The sequence below is a fragment of the Centruroides vittatus genome, unplaced genomic scaffold (genome assembly GCF_030686945.1).
Source record: "Centruroides vittatus isolate TY-2023 unplaced genomic scaffold, ASM3068694v2 contig_863, whole genome shotgun sequence".
Taxonomy (NCBI): Eukaryota; Metazoa; Arthropoda; class Arachnida; order Scorpiones; family Buthidae; genus Centruroides; species Centruroides vittatus.
Genome location: NW_027122563.1, coordinates 368,076 through 388,060, shown reverse-complemented (window position 1 = coordinate 388,060; position 19,985 = coordinate 368,076). Strand labels below are relative to the sequence as shown.

Below are 19,985 nucleotides of genomic sequence, written 5' to 3'. Positions count from 1 at the left end.
ACGATTATCCAAGACGTGACTAGAAAAATAGGTACACAACTTGAGCCAATGGCAGAAGAAATCGAAAAGATAAAAAAAAATTAAGAAAAGTGGCAGTGGGGTGAATGAATTAATCGTTCGGTTTTATTCCGAAACTAACTTTTTAAATTTTAAGCAAATTCAACAGAGAAATAAAGAAGATTAGACATAAATAATACGCTTAATCAGCGCCAAAAATCGTAGCGTTAAGATAAGTTTTTCCATTGGTGTTATAGAATCTCACGAGTATCTTTCTTTTTAATAATGTAGCCAACTTTTTGTAGAAAAATTCGAAATCTACAGCAGTCATACGAATGAAATTGAAAAATTGTTGAGAATCTTTTATTTGCAGTTTTCTAACTAAATTGTTGAAACGACCGAATTTTGATTGCATGGAAATCTATTGTTGGATCCAAATGGACTTTTTTAATCTAACAATAACGCTAATATTGTAGCTGCTACCCGTTCATATCACGTGGCACGGCTTCAATGTATAAACACTGAAATGGTAATAATTCTCGTGACATCTCGAACTATCCTGTGCATACCGCACTGCGAGAACTTGCGACAGTATTTTCTAACAGTGTCTCGCACGACGGTTATTGCTGAGAATATCGCAGCAATTCACTTGTTAGTGTAAACAGTTCACTCGTTAGTGCAAGTAAATTTTGAAACAGTTCATCGATTTTCTTGGCCTGTGGAAAGGCGGCCTTATGATATTAATATAACAGTAACGTTATAAGGTTTTAATTCCCATGAATCGATATTCTATTTGTATTAATTTTTTAATACTCAATAAAATAAAATCAGATTTGACAAGACGTTTATATTTAAAAGGTATTATCATTTACTTAACTGCATACACTAAATTGAAATCAGTTTTATTTCCTAAACCAGGACATCGCGCGACTTTATTGTATTGCGATAGAATTGAGATAGAGCCAGAAAGAAACGCGATCCCTGCACTTGCCGCCATAAAAGAGGCTATCCTTCTACTTGCCGGAAATGGGAAGACAAGATCCTGACACTAGCCGGGTACAAAGAGACGATCTAAGAACAAAGCAATTGTCATCGATTGCTTTGTTCTTGTGTTTTGTTTGTTTTTCGCGCCTATTTTCCGTTAGACGCACGCAATGCAGTTTTTATTTTTGACCTCTAGACCTAAATTCCGTTAGGAGCGCTCAGTCGCAGCAGAGAACACGGACATTGTCATTTTAATCCCTTCATATATCGAAAACGAAGTCATAGACTCATATTTTACTTTCTCGGCCTGTTATAGGCCCATATAACACAGAGAAAATATGGCGATCGGTAAAATATGATAATCCCAAGATTTTTTACATTTAAATGGGACCCTCATTTCATTATGGAATTTTTATTTATAAAGATGATTCTACGGTTTTGGAAATATCAGTTCTTATCTCATATATATATGAAACTAAATGAAATCAATGCATGAATATAAATAACATAAATCATTACACATCAATGTGAATAGGCCATATGTATTAAATTCTTTAAAATATATGAAAAACTGATCAAAATTTTAATTTTGTTTAAATAAGTAACGCTTAATTTTATAAGCGATTATTTTATATTTAAATACAGCAATTTTTGAATAATCGCTGGAAAAGAAATGTGGCAACACTTTACGTAAGAGATTTAGTTGGCAATCCTGCACCACGATATGCTGTAGGAGAAAGGCTCTCCATTGTCGTTGATGAATATATAATCTGCTTCCATCGACTTTAGGTGAGAAAAATGAAAGCATTTATCCTATTCATAATTAATAAGAAATTGTATTATTGATGGAATATAAGTAATTTTGTTAGTTTCAACGTTTTAAAGCAAGAAAATGTTTCATGTGGACACGAGTTATTCTTACAATTTGCGTAAAATGCTTGTGTTAAATTTTGACATAATGTATAGAAGAATGTCTTGTAATACTTTAATTTTATAAAGAATATTGGAATTTTATTTTGAAATTACATTACAGTTTAATTTATATATATAAAATCCATATTGTATTGTAAGATATGAATAATAATGGTGTCCATTTGTCTTTTGGGTTATCACCATTGCTCCTATGCCGACTTCGAGAAAATTAATTGTTTAATGGAAAGATTGAATTAGGACTTTGTTAAATGAGCAGTTGAAATGCATATTGAATATTTTGAAAGTCGCAGAGATGATGATGATCTAATATATAAACTAAATTTTTCTTGCTACAAAATACAAAAATATAAGCTTTAAAATTATAGGAGTGAGCAGTAACAAGAATGATTTGTAAATTTTAAAGTAATATATTTAAAATAATTGTGAAGTATAATAGTGAGTAAATAGTTAAGATTAACTTGCCAAAAATCAAACTGCTCTTATATTTTCTTTAACAGGAGGGAAAAGTTGACTATTTGTAAACTAATATGAATGAAATTTTAGATACAAAATAATGTCCAAACCTTTAAATTTTTTTACAATAAGATGAAACTTGTGTTCCTCTTTTGGACTGTATATCCTTGAATAGCTGCTATTTTTGCATCTGACTTAAATTAGATAGATTTGTAATATATGAAAAGTTGGTTGAATCTTCTTTAATTCTTGTAACAAAAGACCGACTAATAGAGACCTAAATGACGACAATATTTTTAAAAATTGCTTACGAATAGTTACGTTTTAGTAAATTGTTTTGGATTTATTATTCTGAGCCACAGCATACTGTAGATTGTCTCTCTTATAAACAAATTCAGTTTCAGGTTTTCCTACTATAAGGGTTATTTATGATAGATCCTTCTTGCTGTTGAGAAAGCAAGAAAGCTGTGAATTTCAAATATTCATTAGGGCCCAGATTCATGAACATCTTGTAAGATATGACATAGTATCTCTTCAGTGTTCTAAATTACCAGAAACTAATGATATTTTATATTTTTTTTATTCACAAAACACATTGAATTTACAACAAAACAAAAGAAATTGTAATGAGAGTATGTCTTATATCAATAGCGACTACTATTTTTTCTAGAGCCAATCCACAAGTTTCCAGAGAGGGTTCATGTATTTTCCTGTGTTTTGGTGCCACCGTTGCACTTCCATTAAGATACTACAAGAATGTGACTATGCAGACAAGAGTGAGAAGAGGCGAGAGACAATAAATAACAAATCCTGTCAGATGTGAGAACCAGAAATTCACTCTCGCCAGCGATATTTCTCACTTGTGCATGGATTCCTTTGCAAGAACTGTATTGCTCGCAACCTCTCTACTAAACTACAATTAGGCCTACTAAATTCACATCTGCAAGGTTGTCGCACCCTACGGAACTGCAGAATTATAGAATTGACAATATAATTGATTTTGAAATTTCTAATAGAAATTTGTTCATAATTTCCACTTTGTTACTAATTGTAAGGATTTTTATATATCTTATAATTGAGATGGGTTAATAATAATAAATGCAGAGCCTAAATGGTTAGGAGTTGAAATTTGGTACACGGTACGTCATGAGAATGCACACTAAGAAGGGATTTTTGGAAATTTCCTTGTGGGGAGAGAGGGAAAGGGTTAAGAAAGCTGTAAGTCAGTAAACTGTGCTGTTAAAAATTATTTAAGATATACACTTACGTGAGAATTTATTTGCACACATTTTTGATAATTAATACATTATCATTTCTTGTGTAAAACAAAGTGTGGCTTTTAAGTTATCTTTAATACTGAAGACAGTATTTTACTTATTGTGTATATCTTGGTTTGGATCTTCATTATCCTCAAAGCTATAGAAGCCACTCTAGTAAGGAAGTCTTGCATATCATGAATATTTCTGCCAAGATAGAAGTGATAGCTGGATGAATGTAGTGGGAGATACAGGCCATCCATCTCCAGTCACTTTAAGTAACAGAGTATGGGTATAAACATTGGTAAAAGTGTATGTAATGCTTGAGATTTTACCAAATATGATTGTCAGAAATTTTTCCGTCACCACCAATATGTTAATTTCCTCAACTTAGACTGGTGTCCCATTAACCTTATTATTATAAAGTATATTTTCAAGTCATGACATTGATTGTGTGAACATAATTATTTTCAAATTGTTTTAACATAACATGTGAAATTAAAGGGGGAAAGCCTTTATTACACAACAGCATTTATACATATTGTTATATTTACTTTTGACATGAAACCGATTACAAATGACATTATTATACTTGCTTTCACCAAGAATAATGATAAAAAGTTTAAGAAATTGTAAGTGTTGAACCACATTGTAGCAAAGCTCAATTTTGAAATGAGATTGCATCTATAATAATCACATGTAGAGTTCTGAACGTCCAAAGTGGACAGGACAGACTACTATACATTACAAAAATCTCAATATATAACCATTAAAATTCTGATCTGTAGCTCAGCTCAGCTGATTTGTTAGAACTAGTTGTATTGTAAGGCAGATGCAACATTAAGTAATCTTATGTTTTGTTTGACAGTGTTTGACACTGTGAAGCATTTGGTAATAGTTTATTAATAAGAATAATTAAATAACATTGTAAAAGGTAATTTAGGAAAATATTGGGTTGTTCGGAAAGTTCGTAGCGATTTTTGATAGCTGACAGTTGAGACACCGATTGATGCAAAAATGATTAGAATTGTACAAACCAATGAATATTACGATAAATGACCTTGAGAGCGTCCGTTACAAAAAAACCGTTAAGATTATTCAAATAGCGTTTAATTTGGCTCATTGCAAAAATGGATGCGAACAACGTGCATTATCGACACTTGTTTCTTTTCTTTTTTCGTAAACGCAAAAATGCTGTACAAACAGCAAAAAAGATATGTGATGTTTATGGTGGGAGTGCTGTATCAGAATCAACTGTTCGAAAGTGGTTTGCAAAATTTAAAACAGGTAATTTCAGCCTTGAAGATGCTCCTCGCTCAGGAAGACCTCCTGTTATTGAAGAGGACCAAATCAAAGCATTATTGGATGAAAACCCTCATTACACAACTCAAGAGATTGCAGACATAGTGAAGTCATCAAACAGTACTGTATTTCAACATCTAAAGAAGCTCGGATACGTGAATCGTTATGACATTTGGATACCTCACGACTTAACGGAAAAAAACTTACTGGATCGCATCTCCATTTGTGATTCTCTTGAAAGACGAAATGAAAATGACCCTTTTCTGAAGCGTTTAGTGACAGGTGATGAAAAGTGGATCATTTATAACAACATCAGCCGAAAACGATCGTGGGGTAAGAAAAATGAATCACCATTAAAAACTCCAAAGGCCGGTCTTCATCCAAAGAAGGTCATGCTCACTGTCTGGTGGGATTGGAAAGGAATCCTGTACTATGAGCTGCTTCCACAGAATCAAACAATTGATTCTGATAAGTATTGTTCCCAATTGGATAAGCTGAACATGGCAATTAAAGAAAAACGTCCGGAACTGGCCAATAGAAAAGGCATTGTGTTTCACCAAGATAATGCCAGACCTCACACGTCTTTATGAACACAGCCAAAAATTATTGGAACTAGGCTGGGATGTTTTACCCCACCCCCTTATTCACCCGACCTTGCCCCGTCGGACTACCATTTGTTCCGTTCTCTACAAAATTCCCTTCATGATAAAAACTTTGATACTTTGGAAGCTTGCAAAAACCACGTGGATCAGTTTTTCGCGGAAAAAACTGGAAAGTTCTACGAAGAGGGTATCATGAAGCTGCCCCATAGATGGCAACACGTCATTAAAAACAATGGCGCATACATAATGGAATAAAAGTATATTTTTAGTATTAAAACAATTTCTTTTATTTCTCTTAAAAATCGCTACAAACTTTCCGAACAACCCAATAATAGTCTGTAGATAAGACATTTGGAGAAAAATATATGTTTGAAAACTAGAGAGAAACTTTTGGAGAGAAGAATTGTTCAGGGAGCAACTTACTGGGGAAGAATTGATAGATCAAAATGAACGTCATTAACATTTAGAAAAGCACATTTTTCTGTTTTCAGTTGAGGGATACCAGGTGAATATTGTTAAAGATACGTAACAATAACTGATTGTGTACCACCAATGCACAAATTTTTGTAGCTTGTGTCCATTTGTGAAAGCTTTTCATTTTCTTGAAGTACTAGAAATTCTCCCATCAAACATGATGGAATATTTTTTATGAGAAAATAGAGATTGAAGAATTGAGATGTGCTTCAAGTTGAGGTTGACGTTGTGATGCTGTTTCTGCAGCCCTTGACAAAGTCATTCTTACTCAGTGTTTCTCTGGTTGGACTTTGCGGCCTTCTGGGATCTCTGTTAACATAATTATTACAGAAAATGCTTTTAGCCCCAAGTATAATTAAATTAATTAAAATATCTATAACTGTGAGGCAGATAATAGTAAGGGCTTATCACACCAATGATAATGGGCACAAATACTCAAGAATCAAAGTAAAAACATTTAATAAAACAAAAACAGGGTGTACAATAAGATGACTATTTTCGGACCATTTTCTATTGGAAAATAGTCCGAAATGCATTTTGGATTTTTCGGTTTCTATACTTTTGTAATCATCTTATTGTACACCCTGTTTTTGTTTTGTTAAATGTTTTTACTTCGATTCTTGGACATTTGTGCCCATTATCATTGGTGTGATAAGCCCTTATTATTATCTGCCTCACAGTTATAGATATTTTGATTAATTTAATCTCTGTTGTTGTTTTAGATCTTATTTACCTGACCAATTTTACTCTTGCGCTTTCTCTAGGCATTTTTTTCAACAAAATAAGTCTTTAATTCCACATTGATAAAACAAAGATGAATTGTACATATGTTAATTAGATGAGTGATAACACACTAAATAACAGGCTCATTAGATCATTACTTCTGATTGGATAATAGAATGTCACATGGTCACTATGGAAATATTTTTTTATTTTGTTATAGAAGCGACACAATGCAGATATCATTTTCAAAGTTTAAATTTTAAATTTAATGAAGTAAGTTATGTCATTTGCCAAAATATTTAAAAATGCAATTTAAGGGAAATTTCCTCATCAAGCATGAATGTCGCATATTCACACTTAGGTGCGATCACACTTATTGTGATCACACTTACGTGGCAGTGACCTGATGTCACTGACTGCCATGTAAGTGTGATCACCAATCCAACATAGATAAAACATTTGTTCTAGAGCTAATATTTCTGCAAAATAAGTAGTTTATACTGTCAGAACATAAAACAAATATAACCAAAATTTCATCTGGATTGGACAAAAATTACAGGAGTTATAAGGAATACACACACAACAGTTTTTATATTAGTAATTGGATTATTCTTGAGTATTACTATGAAATTTTTCAACTGCTTAAGGAAGTAAATGTCACATGATTGACACAGTGGCATACACTTGGAAAAAGTATGACCATTAAAGACTATAATTTGCATCCACAAAAGAAGTTATAACTACTCATATCTGCTAATATCATGAATTGTGTACAAGGCAAATCTTATAAAAGATTACAATCCTTGTTTGTAAGTAAATTATTCATTGAAAATGAGCAATTATTTATTGACATTGTCACAATGCTGGGTTATACTTTTTAATTTATTTAATTTAAAATACAGGGTGATTTAAAAGTCACAGAAATTTAAAAAAATTAATAACTTGCAAACTATTTACAATAAGATGATGTGGTTTTCACAGAAATGCTTAGAAATGGGATTTTTTTTTGTATATAATAAAAATTTTAGTACCAAAATAGTTACATTTCTTGACTTAGATGGCACTTAATAAGATTACATTATTTGTGAAGTTGTTACTAGAGCATACACTAAGAACATTTTTATTTTTTTATTCTGATTTTAACAAATTTACAAATGATTTGTTTTTTACAGTGATATCTACGGCAAGAAATGTAACTATTTTGGTACTAAAATTTTTATTACACCTAAAAAACCCCACTAAGCATTTCTGTGAAAACCACATCATCATACTATAAATAGTTTGAGAGTTATTAATTTTTAAAAATTTCACCCCATATATGCTCTCCACCTCAAATTAGTACTGTAGTGTCTTAACCTTGTACAGTACATCATACTTTTCCATTATCAGTGGAGTCATGCTGGTCATCTTATTCCTTTCAGGGAAAATTTTTTGACATGAAATAATGTGACTTCTGGTTTTCATTGGAAGTTCATATATATATTAATCATGGTCTCTTGCCCCTAAGCTTTCCATATCTGGTTTTGAATTTCATCTATCAAACACCATTCTCAAGATTAAGGAAGGACAGACAGACAACAGTAGGAGTTTATAAATCTACAGTTTTGTCAAATTTTAACCCAATGATCATAGTTTGGTTTTTTTTTTTTGGTTTGTGATTTGGGTGCTAAACAATTTGGCAATGAGTGGATCTACTGCACTAAAACCAACTTTGTCTTTTTATACTCTGCAGCACCCAAAAATCTGGATCTTAGTAATAAGTTTATCCTACATTTCTGGGTCTAGATTATCACCTGTTCACCTGTAATTTAACTTAAATAAAATTGAAAGCTACATTAATATTTTTTTAACTTTTTACTGTAATGCTGGCTCTCCACAACACTATCATGTCACCATCATCCAGTGATTCATAGACCGATGTACTTGTTCCCCTGATGTGCCTACATACTTTGTGTGAAATGGAAGGTGATTTGCAATGAATTGTGGGAATTTTTTAAATGATTGCAAAACTTTCAATTTAAAATAAAATTTTATATTTTTTTAATTTAATTTTTAAAATCTAATAGTTCATATTTTTGCATCTTTTTGAAATTTCCACACTATGCTGTATGTACTGTTAAGGATGATGGGTAAAACTGTGATGTCGTGTACACTTGGAATTATGAATGCTGCATGCCAATTGGTTGCAACAGAATCACCATGTGAAAATATATGCTGTTCTGGTACTGTCACCAAAGTGCTCTAAGATGATTTTACTGCACATGAGCAGTGACAGATGATTGAATTGCCTTAATTTTTCCAAGTGGAGAGTCAGCAGAAAACTCCTATTTACTTTAAAAATAAATAGGCATGTATTGTATATGCATGTAAAGTAATTTCTTCTAAGTGTAGAAAATAAACTATATTCATTTATAGGCACATTTCTGCATTAAATATTTTATTTGCACATAATTATGTACACACATGCATAATGGAGTTGAATATAAATCAAACAAAAATATATAAAGGTTATAATTTTCTGCTGAAATCTGTCTGAAGCAGATGGCAGTTTGTACACCTAAATTTTAAAGCAATGAAGTAGTCTGTTATAGTAAGTAGTCAGCTAGTAATCAACATGCTATCTTAACTAATGATTATAATGAAGTTTCAATTTCTAGTTTGCAATTCATGTTGCATATTCAAACATCATATCATAAGTAGAAGTACAAGGGATTATAACATAATATGCTTATATGATGTAAAATATACGTGGTCCTCCATTATCCTCGGATACTGAAAATAGTTTAGACCAAGGGTCGGCAGACTTTTTTGATCGTCGACCCACTACAAGTTTTCGAAACCTCACATTGACTCCCACCAAAAAGTTTGTGTTACAAGCGAAACAGAGCACGTACTATTTTAATACATTTCTTTTAATTTTGCATTTGTTTTTCATTTATTGTATATTTATTAATAATTTTTGTAACTGGCAATCAGTGAGACGGATAAGCTTGATCCTTAGCTCTCCCTTATCATTATCCTAAGCTTGATAATCGACCCCCTAATAATGTTATATCTACCACTTTGGTGACCTCTGGTTTAGACACTGAGTGAGTTGAATGGATAAATTTAAACATTTATTTTTTAACAAGTCAATGTAAAATCAGATGGTTTTTACTGATTGGTGGATGGAGTATCAGCCATAAGTTGGAAATTTTTCAGGTTAAATTAGAATTGGCACTTATGTAATTGATTGCCATGAGAGTCGAATCTTTTGTTAATTGTATGATAGTCCTTGGATAAATAAAAAATTGGTAGTAAACAAAGTTCTAGTCACCAATGGGAAGCTGGAAACTTAAAAATTTTAAGATTGATGTTATAGGGAGATTATTGGTGATAGCATTGTGTAAAGCTTGTTTACATACAGAGGTTGGATAAAATAATGTAAACACATGCAGCTCTATAATGATTTGGGCAATAATACCTTTGCATTTGCTGGGACCTACTGTGACAGTCAAACAAAGGAAAGATTGTGGTACAAGTTTTGTTTCTGACATGAGATGCAATGTTCTAAGATGATGAGGTGCTAATCCACATTGCCAAATGTGTCCAGTTGTGGTTTTATGAAGATTGTGTTGAAGTTTATTTTCTTTGGCCTCCACAATTACCTGATTTCAACTTCATTGTGGAGAATAAGGTGATAGCAGGTTTCTTGCTCCAGACACTTTTAGAACTTGAATGCATTCTTCATAAAGAATGGGATGTTGATATCGTTTAAACTTTCTTAGCAGTGACGTCATTTTAATATCTGGTAACTGACGTTCCAACCGACCTTATTGTACCTGAGGAAGGCCATTCGAAACAGCCGAAAACATTTGTATTTAGTTATTAAACTGCTAGAAACAAAGTGTGAAAGGTTTTTTTTTTTTTTGGTGTTACTGATTTTAAGTAGTCTTAGCTTTGAGTGCAGAGAATTACTTAGACTTTGAACAAGAACTTAGAATGATTTAAGATAATGACATAATAGTAATTAAAACCCCTAGTATAGTGAATGGTAAAAATTTATACATTCATTTGTATATTTCCTATTTTATAGGAATTCAGCTATGGGTGCGTATAAATATATGCAAGAATTATGGCGTAAGAAACAGTCCGATGTAATGCGTTATTTACTTCGTTTACGCTGTTGGTATTTTCGTCAGTTATCTGCTGTTCATAGAGCACCAAGACCAACTCGTCCTGATAAGGCAAGACGTCTTGGATATAGGGCTAAGCAAGGTAAAATATTACATATTGAAATGAATTTTTTTTAATTTAAAAAAATATGAATATAATTGTTATATTGAAATAATCTTTTGTTCATGTTGTTTGAATGTATTTATTTTTATATAAATTAGATGAAGTATTTTATTAGGAATCTCTTATGTGTAATCATAAACATTTCTAAAATAAAAATTTTCTACAGTATAAAGTAACAAAAAATGGTTATTAAATATAAGGTAATGTGCAGTGGTATGTATTTAGTATCCTTGCTGCTAGTTATTAGCTAACATGTCAAATATAATGATGCTACTTTTAAATAGTGTAAATGTGACCTATTTTATCAGGTTGAAAACTTTTTTGGTAATAAAAAAAAACATAAACAAATAAACATTTCTCTGTAAGAATAAGGTGATTAAGTAAATTCAGTAACTATTTTTCACTGCTAACTGTGTGATTTATCAGTGGCGGCCTTAGGGGGTGGTGAGCAGGGCAATTGCCCGGGGCCTTGCTCTTGCAGGGCCTCACACAACAACTCAAATAGAAAAAAGCTGATATTTAAAACTTTTTATTTTATCTTTAGCTATTAGTTATAAGCCACAAACATCATTTTTAAATCCCTGACGTCTATCTTTTAAGGCATTTATGACCTTAGTTTATCATCATTACTAATTTGTCGTCTTTATGATTGTTAACTTTTATAAATCTAATATAATATTTTAACACTCTAAATCTATTTATTTATAACTTTTGCATTTCTCGTCAACCATCAGAAATATCTATTTTCAATTCACATACTTTGCACAAAGGACAAGGGCCTCACAAAGATCTGCCGCCCAGAGCCTTGCAATCATTAAGGTTGCTGCTGTGATTTATAGTATAATTATCTCCAAGTTTACTGCATGAGATGATATGTAATGACAGGTTATATTATTGAATATTTCCAGTTCTGTATTTTATCCTGAGATTTTTACGAGGAATTTGAAAAATGATCTTCGGATAACCTTTAATAAAATAATCTTCAATTTTATTTTTATGAAGGAAAATGATTAAAATTTGGTGCAAAATCTTCATAACTCACAAACTCCATTTTTGAAAAGCTGGCAGGTTGCTTTAATTAGGTGAATGAATGTTTTTAGTTTTTCAAACTGATAACAAACTGAGAATGTTTAAAAAATTCTGTACGTATGTATTTCCTTTATAATTAATATTTTGTTTGGTCTTGTCTTTACATGAACAAAGTATTGTAAATTGTGTGTGTAATTGATGTAATTTGTTCTTGTTTCATAAGTTTAAATTTGAAATAATTTAATAATCTAAAATTTTGACAGAAATAATAAACCTTAAAGTATTTGATTGAATGATGAAATTTGATTACCGTATTTACTCACATATAAGATGACCTCGCATTAGGACGAGGTGTGACTTTAACGATCAAAATATTAAAAAAAAATTAGTTTTATTAATACAATTCTAATTTTATTTCGTTTAATCACAAGTAAAATATCAAATTCACTTAAATGCACACATTGTCCTGCAAAAATTACTGGCATTAAACTTTAAGGAAAAATCTTGTAGAATCGACAACATAATTTGTTCAAGTAAAGCTAGACAATCGGGAACCTTTTTTTGCCAATTCTTAACAATCGAATCCACTCTCCATCAATTACACTTATGACTTTCTCTGATTTCTGAATAATCATCCATTTTCACATAGAAATAGATTAAAACTTATATCAGGCTCCCATGTGCTTTTGGAATTTCAATCTGGAATTCTATCAAAAGCTTTGTTTTCCTATTGCTATTCATCTTTACTCCTGACAATATACAAAAACAATTCAAACAACCCAGATAAAATACTTTTGTTTTTAAATACAAGAGGGTAAGCATCTGGTAAAAAATGCAAATACGTGGTTCACAAAAAGTATTAGCAAAAATGCAAAGAATATTTTGCTCACGTGTATAGGACAACCTAGGAATTTGAAGCTGTGATAAATGAATAAAAACCTTTGTCTTATATGTGAGTAAATACGGTATATTTAATTAGTAACTGCCTGAAGATCATTCTGTTTCTTAGTATAATTTCTAACATGCTTAATGGTAATATATTTAGTAATGTTAAACTTTAAATAGTAGAATATATTTTTGTCATGAATGTTTTTGCTCGAGAGAGTTTTTGTGTACTAATTTTTTAAATACTTGATTGTCCTAAAGATGTTACAGATGTAATGTAATGATGAAAGTATTTGGATATTTTTTTTATTATACTTTAAGTATTATTTTTAGCCTATATATAATGTTAGAACATGATGTACAGAAAACTTTTGAATTATATTCATTAATTTATAATATAGTTGTTTCATTTGTCTTGTTTAATTATAAAAATGATGATAAATAATCAAAATTTGACTTTTTGTTAGTAATGCATTGACAACAAAGTAATCTAGTATTTAATACTTGATTAAGAGACATCAATGCTAAAGAAAAACAGGCTGGCACGGTGGTTTAAACATGTTTTTATTCCACTGACTTTTCTGTTCTGAAACAGTTAAATTATATTGCTGTTACTACTTTTTTTTTAAATTTGAATAGAATAATAATAATAAATCAATGATTAATAAGTTTCAAATTGATTTTATTTTTGGTTTAAAAATAAAATTTAGCATTATGTTATAAATTACTAGGATTAACTTGTTATTTTAGGTAACAAAAATATTTATATTTACAAAGTTTTGTAAGTTTTGACTCTATTCCAAGCCATTCTTTCAAGTTCGTGATTAGCTGCCGATGGCCATATAAGTGACTGAAAATCATTTCTATATGAAAAATATTTATTTACCTAAAAATAAAGTTTAATCTTGCTAATTTTAAAAATAAAAGAATAGTTTTGTTTATGTAATTTATTTCTGATATTATATTTTTGTTCATTTCCAGTACAATATAAATTGTAAATGTTTCTTGAAGTATGCATTTAAACACACTTAGTATATTGTACTTTGTAATACAGGTATACCTCGACTTACGTCGTTTTTCGACTTACGTCGCCTCTCCTGGAACCAATTACCGACGTAAGTCAAATTTACTTGTGTAGTTACAATGTAAGTCGTAGTTTCGACTTACGTCGTAACTAAACGCCAATAATGAGCACTTAAAGACTGCTAAATAAGACGACAACACAGAAACACAGATGTTTTCATGGTTCGTTCCCTAGGATTTATGATGATTGTATTAACATTTACTGTAAATGTACATATTTTAATATGATTTTATGTGCTTTCAACGCTTTTCTAGTGATATTACGACTTCAATGTTTATGGCGGACGGATTTAAAGTCGAATAAACTGACTTAAACTTGATTTTTATTTTTCCATATACTTTTTTGACAAATGACATAAAATTGGGAACGACGTAAGTCAAGTTATACCTGTATACTGTTTTCAAGTTTTATTAAATTTTGTAACTCTGACAAAATATTTTGTAATGAAGTCTTGTTTTGTTTTAAACAGATGATTAATAACCTAAATAATTATGTTATTGATTACTATCTATTTAGAATTAGGAAAAAAGCAATTTGATTTATAATTTTAAAGATTATTAATTTTATATTTGTCTTATATAACTACTTTGTATAAGATTTATATATCTGAGAAATATATTCTATGTATTTTCTCTCTTAATGGAAAGTAATATGTTCAAAAATTTATGAAAATTATAAAATGTCATTCAACTTTGTGTATATGTTATGGACAAAGTGATTAATCGGGCATTATGAATAATAATGACCAAAAAGGGCAGGCAGTGTAATAAATATTGATTAATTTATCAAATTGACTGGTCATTATGAATATTGCTATCACCTAGTCAGGCAAAGTGGTGATAATAAGTTGAGGAATGATCATCTGACATACGCTAGCTAATTGGCACTCAGTTGCGTGTGCATATCGTGTTTAGTACCAAATTTAAAATTTGATTGAAAAACCTCCACTTATTTCATTTAGAAATATTTATTTTTGTGAATTATTTCAAAGTATTTTAAAAACAACATGTAATCTTTTAAACCTAAGTACTATTAACTATATTAAGTAAATGGCAAAATTTTACCGATGTGCACCATCTTGACAGTGGTCGCGACTGTTTGTGCTCTCAATGGATTTCTCCCGGAGGGGAGCCGCCGGCAGGCAGCTGATTGTTTAATGTCACTAGATATTGATACAGACTGGTTATTGATACGTGTGTTCAAGAACTACCGTGAATAAATAACTAGTGATGTTAAACAATCGGCAGCCTGCCGGTGGCTCCCCTCTGGGAGGAATCTGTTGAGAGTACAAACAGTCGCGACTGCCGCCAAATTCAATACTAAACGCAATACGTACGCGCAATTGAGTGCTGATTGGCAAGCATATGTCGTATGATCACTCCTCAATTTATTAACATCACTTTGCCTGACTAGATATCTTAGCAGTATTCATAATGACTGGTCAATTTGATAAATTATTGAAATTTATTACAGTGCCCGATTTTGCTGCTCATTATTCATAATGCCTGTATTAATCACTTTGTCCATAACATATACAATAATTTCTGTTTAATTTGAACAGTCATTAGATTTTTTGACAGTGGATGACAGGGTCAGACTTAACAATGTTTATTGTTATATTATACTCTAATACAAATGTGTTCTTTTTTTGTTTTTTATATAGAAAATTAATTTTTTATTTTCTATAGGATATGTTATCTATCGTGTAAGAATTCGCCGTGGTGGAAGAAAGAAACAAGTCCCAAAAGGATGTACTTATGGAAAACCAAAAAATCATGGTGTAAATCAGTTGAAACCAGTTAGAAACCATCAAGCAATAGCAGAGGTTTGTTAAATTGGTTTATTTTTAAACATTAATAAATTTTCATTATGAAGCATCAATATTTGTTAAATATAAAACTATTATAGTGAAATGCCAAATAAAGATAGGTTATATAAATTTTGTTAATATTTAATCTCAGATATGCCACACCATCTTGTGTTAGTCATTCATATATTGCCTAATCTTGAATATTTCTGTTTTAAGATAATAATTATGCATAATTATTACAAAAAATTAAATTTCTACTTTGAATTTTTAATAAAACAAAGTAGAGATTAAATTTGCATGAAATAGTGGCTACTGATTATTGAGATTACTGGTTAATGTAATTAAGACTTGTTTTCCCAAACCAGTTCTAAATTTTCTGTGTAAAATCTTGCCTGTTGTGATCAGCTTGCTGTTTATTTTTATCACAGTAAACTGGAGGATTTGATATAATTGCTAAATTAGGATTAGTTTAAAATTTTTGACATTGGTTATTACTATTCTGGAAGTATTATTTAATATCTTTATTTTTGAAATATGGCACTGGTTATAGATTTATCAAAAAGTGTTCTGTGACTGTTACTTCTGAATAAGATATTTTTTTAGAATATTGATTTAAATAAATAAAAATGTTGAGTTACCATTGCAATACTATCCATTTTTATTTATTAAATAACATCATAAATTGATTTCATTTAGTTTAATGATTATAGCATGATGTTCTATCGCTAATGTAGAATAAAGATGGCCAGCTTTTTGTTGCTGTGATCGACTTTCATTATATTAAAATTAATTGTGACTACTGTTAGGAAAAAAAAATGATGCTACTATGTAACGTAAGTACAGTAACATCTATACCAACTGTGATCTATATATACAGTACAAGCAAGTATTAATATTGAAAGTAATTTAGTAAAATTTTTTAATTGAATAAAAATGCAAGTGTTATATAAAAATATGAATAGCAAATGCTGTATGGATCAATTTTTCGAGGTTGGCCTGTCGATTGCAATCAGGGCAGTCAGTATGTAAATACATGCCCCTGCAAGATGACAACTGCTGGATATTATCAGTCATTATCATCATTGGAACAGTCTTGAACACTTGTGGTAATCCCCGTAATATTATTACTCATATTTTAAAAAGTAGCGAATTATTGTTTTTACCTAAAAACTGAAACATTTATACCTTATCTTGAATTTAAATTAATTAAATTTAATAAGTGATTATTGATCTTAAATTATTTTTCCTTTAAAAAGTGTCATGATTAAGTGTTACTTGTTTCCAATTGATTGTTATTAAATTATTACATTAAGCAAAAGTCTTTGTCTAGTCAAGTCAAATAAAAATTGTTGAATATTGCTTGGATGGAGATTAACAAAACTTTTTATTAGTTAACATCGAAAGGCAAAATGCAATTTTTGTTAAATGAATATACTTTATGCAGTTGTTGCAAAACAAAAATCTGTGGTATATGATTTGTGTTGTGAATTTTAGTGATTTCTTAATATAGAAATCACTAACATTATTTTTAAATTAATAAAGTTTTTACATAATAGTGTGTTTTTTGATAGAATTTCTCAAATCCTTATTTTTGGGAGTAGTAAGTAAAATTAGGTTTTTAAATTAATATTAAGATAAGAAATATCAACAAAGCATCAGTAAAGGATAATGAAGAAGTATAGTTGATTATTTTGAAGAAGCAAAATTAAAATAAAAGTTCTTATTCAATTAAGACTATCTTCTATATTATAGACATTTACAAATATATAGATGACAATTTTATTTCTTGCATATGTTTGATGAGTGTAAAATAATTAGCTTGCAATATAAATTTTTAAAATAAATTTAAACCCTATGAAAAATAATTTTGTAGTGCAAAAGTTGTTAAATAGACCAATATTTTTAAAAATTGATATTATACAGGGTGTTCTGTAAGAAAGGGGCGATAGTTTTACTGTATTTTAGAGACCTTAGAGAATTCAATTGTCTTATAACATAGTCCTTCAAAAGCAGTTTTAGTACTAGGAGTTAATTCAAGACTAGCTACCCCTTAAGATGCTGTTATGCAGCACTGTAAAAAAAGCCTCAATCAGTGCAAAGGAATGCAAGCAAACTACATTTTTGCAAAAATAAACTTCTGAAGATAAGAAACTGAAGGTCACTGAGATTGAAGTTATTCAATTATGCTACCTCTGTAACTTTTCATTTGGCTTGATATAAATCAGCCTGCTATTTTAAGCTGATGGTAAGTCAAATTGAAATTACTAGATGAAATAAATTCGGCTGTTTTATATAAACATGATTATTTAGTAATCGGCAAATATGGCCGAGTTTGGTCGCCTACAGATAAAAATTTGATAATCCTTAGTAATAAGTTATTTCAACTCCATTTTTATATTAACTAAGGTTTGATATAGTTTATTAGATAATTAAGTTTTCAATTATTCTAATGATGATAAACATAGTCTTGATTTATAATGATTACTATTTCCTTGGATGTCTGATTAACATAAATTTAATTGAGTTTAATTTTTTTCTTTTTCTTTTTTTTACAAAATGCAAAATTTTATTTTCAGGAAAGAGTTGGAAGACGTTGTGGAGCTCTTAGAGTCTTGAATTCTTATTGGGTTGCCCAGGATTCAACTTATAAATTTTTTGAAGTTGTCCTGGTAGATCCTTTCCACAAGGGAATTCGACGAGATGCAAAGATCAACTGGATTTGTAAGGCTGTTCACAAGCATCGTGAACTGAGAGGCCTGACATCTGCAGGAAGAAAATCAAGAGGTCTGGGGAAAGGACACAAATACACCAAAACTATTGGTGGTTCCAGACGTGGCTGCTGGAAGAGAAGGAATACTCTTCAATTGCATAGAAAACGCTAAAATGGTTTTTGTAATTTTATTGAAAATAAAATTTGTGGAGAAATGGAAACAATAATTAATGAGTGTTAATCTAGTACTAGTTAATTTCATTACTTAACATAATTTTGTAGATTGGCATGTAGATATGTCTGTAATCAAAATATGAATGTCAATGAATAACATGATTTATTCAATTTCTTAATTCTGACTGATGTATTAACTTATTCTCACAACAATAATTCAGTAATTTTATATAAAAATGTATAACATTGAGAATTTTAGGAAAACATATAGCTGTTTTATATATATATATATCTGGATTTTTTAATGTGATTTTTCTCTTATAATTTATAATAAGAATAGAGCAAACTGTTTTATTGGGTATTAGTTGTATCAGCTTTCACACTAATAAACAGTTTGCTCTATTCTTAAGTTTCAGCATCATAAAGAGCACTTTTATAAGTTTTTTTTACATTGCCTTATTCAATTTATTACATATCATTACAGGTTAAAATTTATAACTAAGTAAAAAAAAACTTTTTCTGGAATTTGACAGGATTCACTGTATCACAGATTTGTAAATATATAAAGCATTTAAGACGTAGGTAATCCATGCTCTCAATGAATTTTTGAGCAAAATAGTTAAATTTTAACTCATCCATAAAAAAATTATATGTTAATCATACCAAATACATAAGTATTTTAGCAACTTAGTGTAATTATCTAAAATGAAAATTTCAGTTGCAAAGAATTGTGTGTGTGGAGTGATCAAAAAATAACTTTTCAAAGCCAATAATGCAGACAAATAAGAGAGCTGCTCAAGAAAGACTTTGAAATTTTGCATTTGCTTGGGAAAATTGTCAAAGCTTTCGATATAATGAAACTAATTTCCATTAGAGCAGTACAATGGTGGTTAGAACAGTTTTGTGAAAGGCTGTGAATTGTTTGAGAAAAAGAGAGGTTCTAGCATTTCGGTAACCTTGGTGACTGAAGTAACGGTTGGAACAGCAAGTGGAATTGTCCATGAAGATTGCCATCCGATGTTAAGAGAATTAGCAGGACAACTGCAAATATCTGTCGGATGTGTCCGCACTATTTTGTTGAAATATATGCATATGCCATGAGTGTTCAAGATGGGTGCCTAGGTAGTAGATACCAGAAGAAAAGCAGATTTGAATAGTTATCTGGATTTTGATAGTCCTTGCTGACAGAGACATACTGATTATATACTGTGGACATAATCACAAATTTTATTATAGATGAGAAATTTCTTTACTATTATGATCTGGAAAATAAGAGTTCTGTGGAAATTTC

General features: G+C 30.3%; 1 protein-coding gene across 1 annotated transcript; it reads left to right on the top strand.

Moving 5' to 3' along the window:
- The first annotated feature begins 1,657 nt into the window (after positions 1 to 1,657).
- RpL15 (ribosomal protein L15) lies at positions 1,658 to 18,747 on the top strand. The gene is made up of 4 exons (XM_067279310.1): positions 1,658 to 1,770; positions 10,800 to 10,981; positions 15,689 to 15,825; positions 18,387 to 18,747. The coding sequence occupies exons 2-4, from the start codon at positions 10,810 to 10,812 to the stop codon at positions 18,690 to 18,692; spliced, it is 615 nt and encodes a 204-aa protein (XP_067135411.1). The 5' UTR covers positions 1,658 to 1,770; positions 10,800 to 10,809; the 3' UTR covers positions 18,693 to 18,747.
- The last annotated feature ends 1,238 nt before the right edge of the window (positions 18,748 to 19,985 follow it).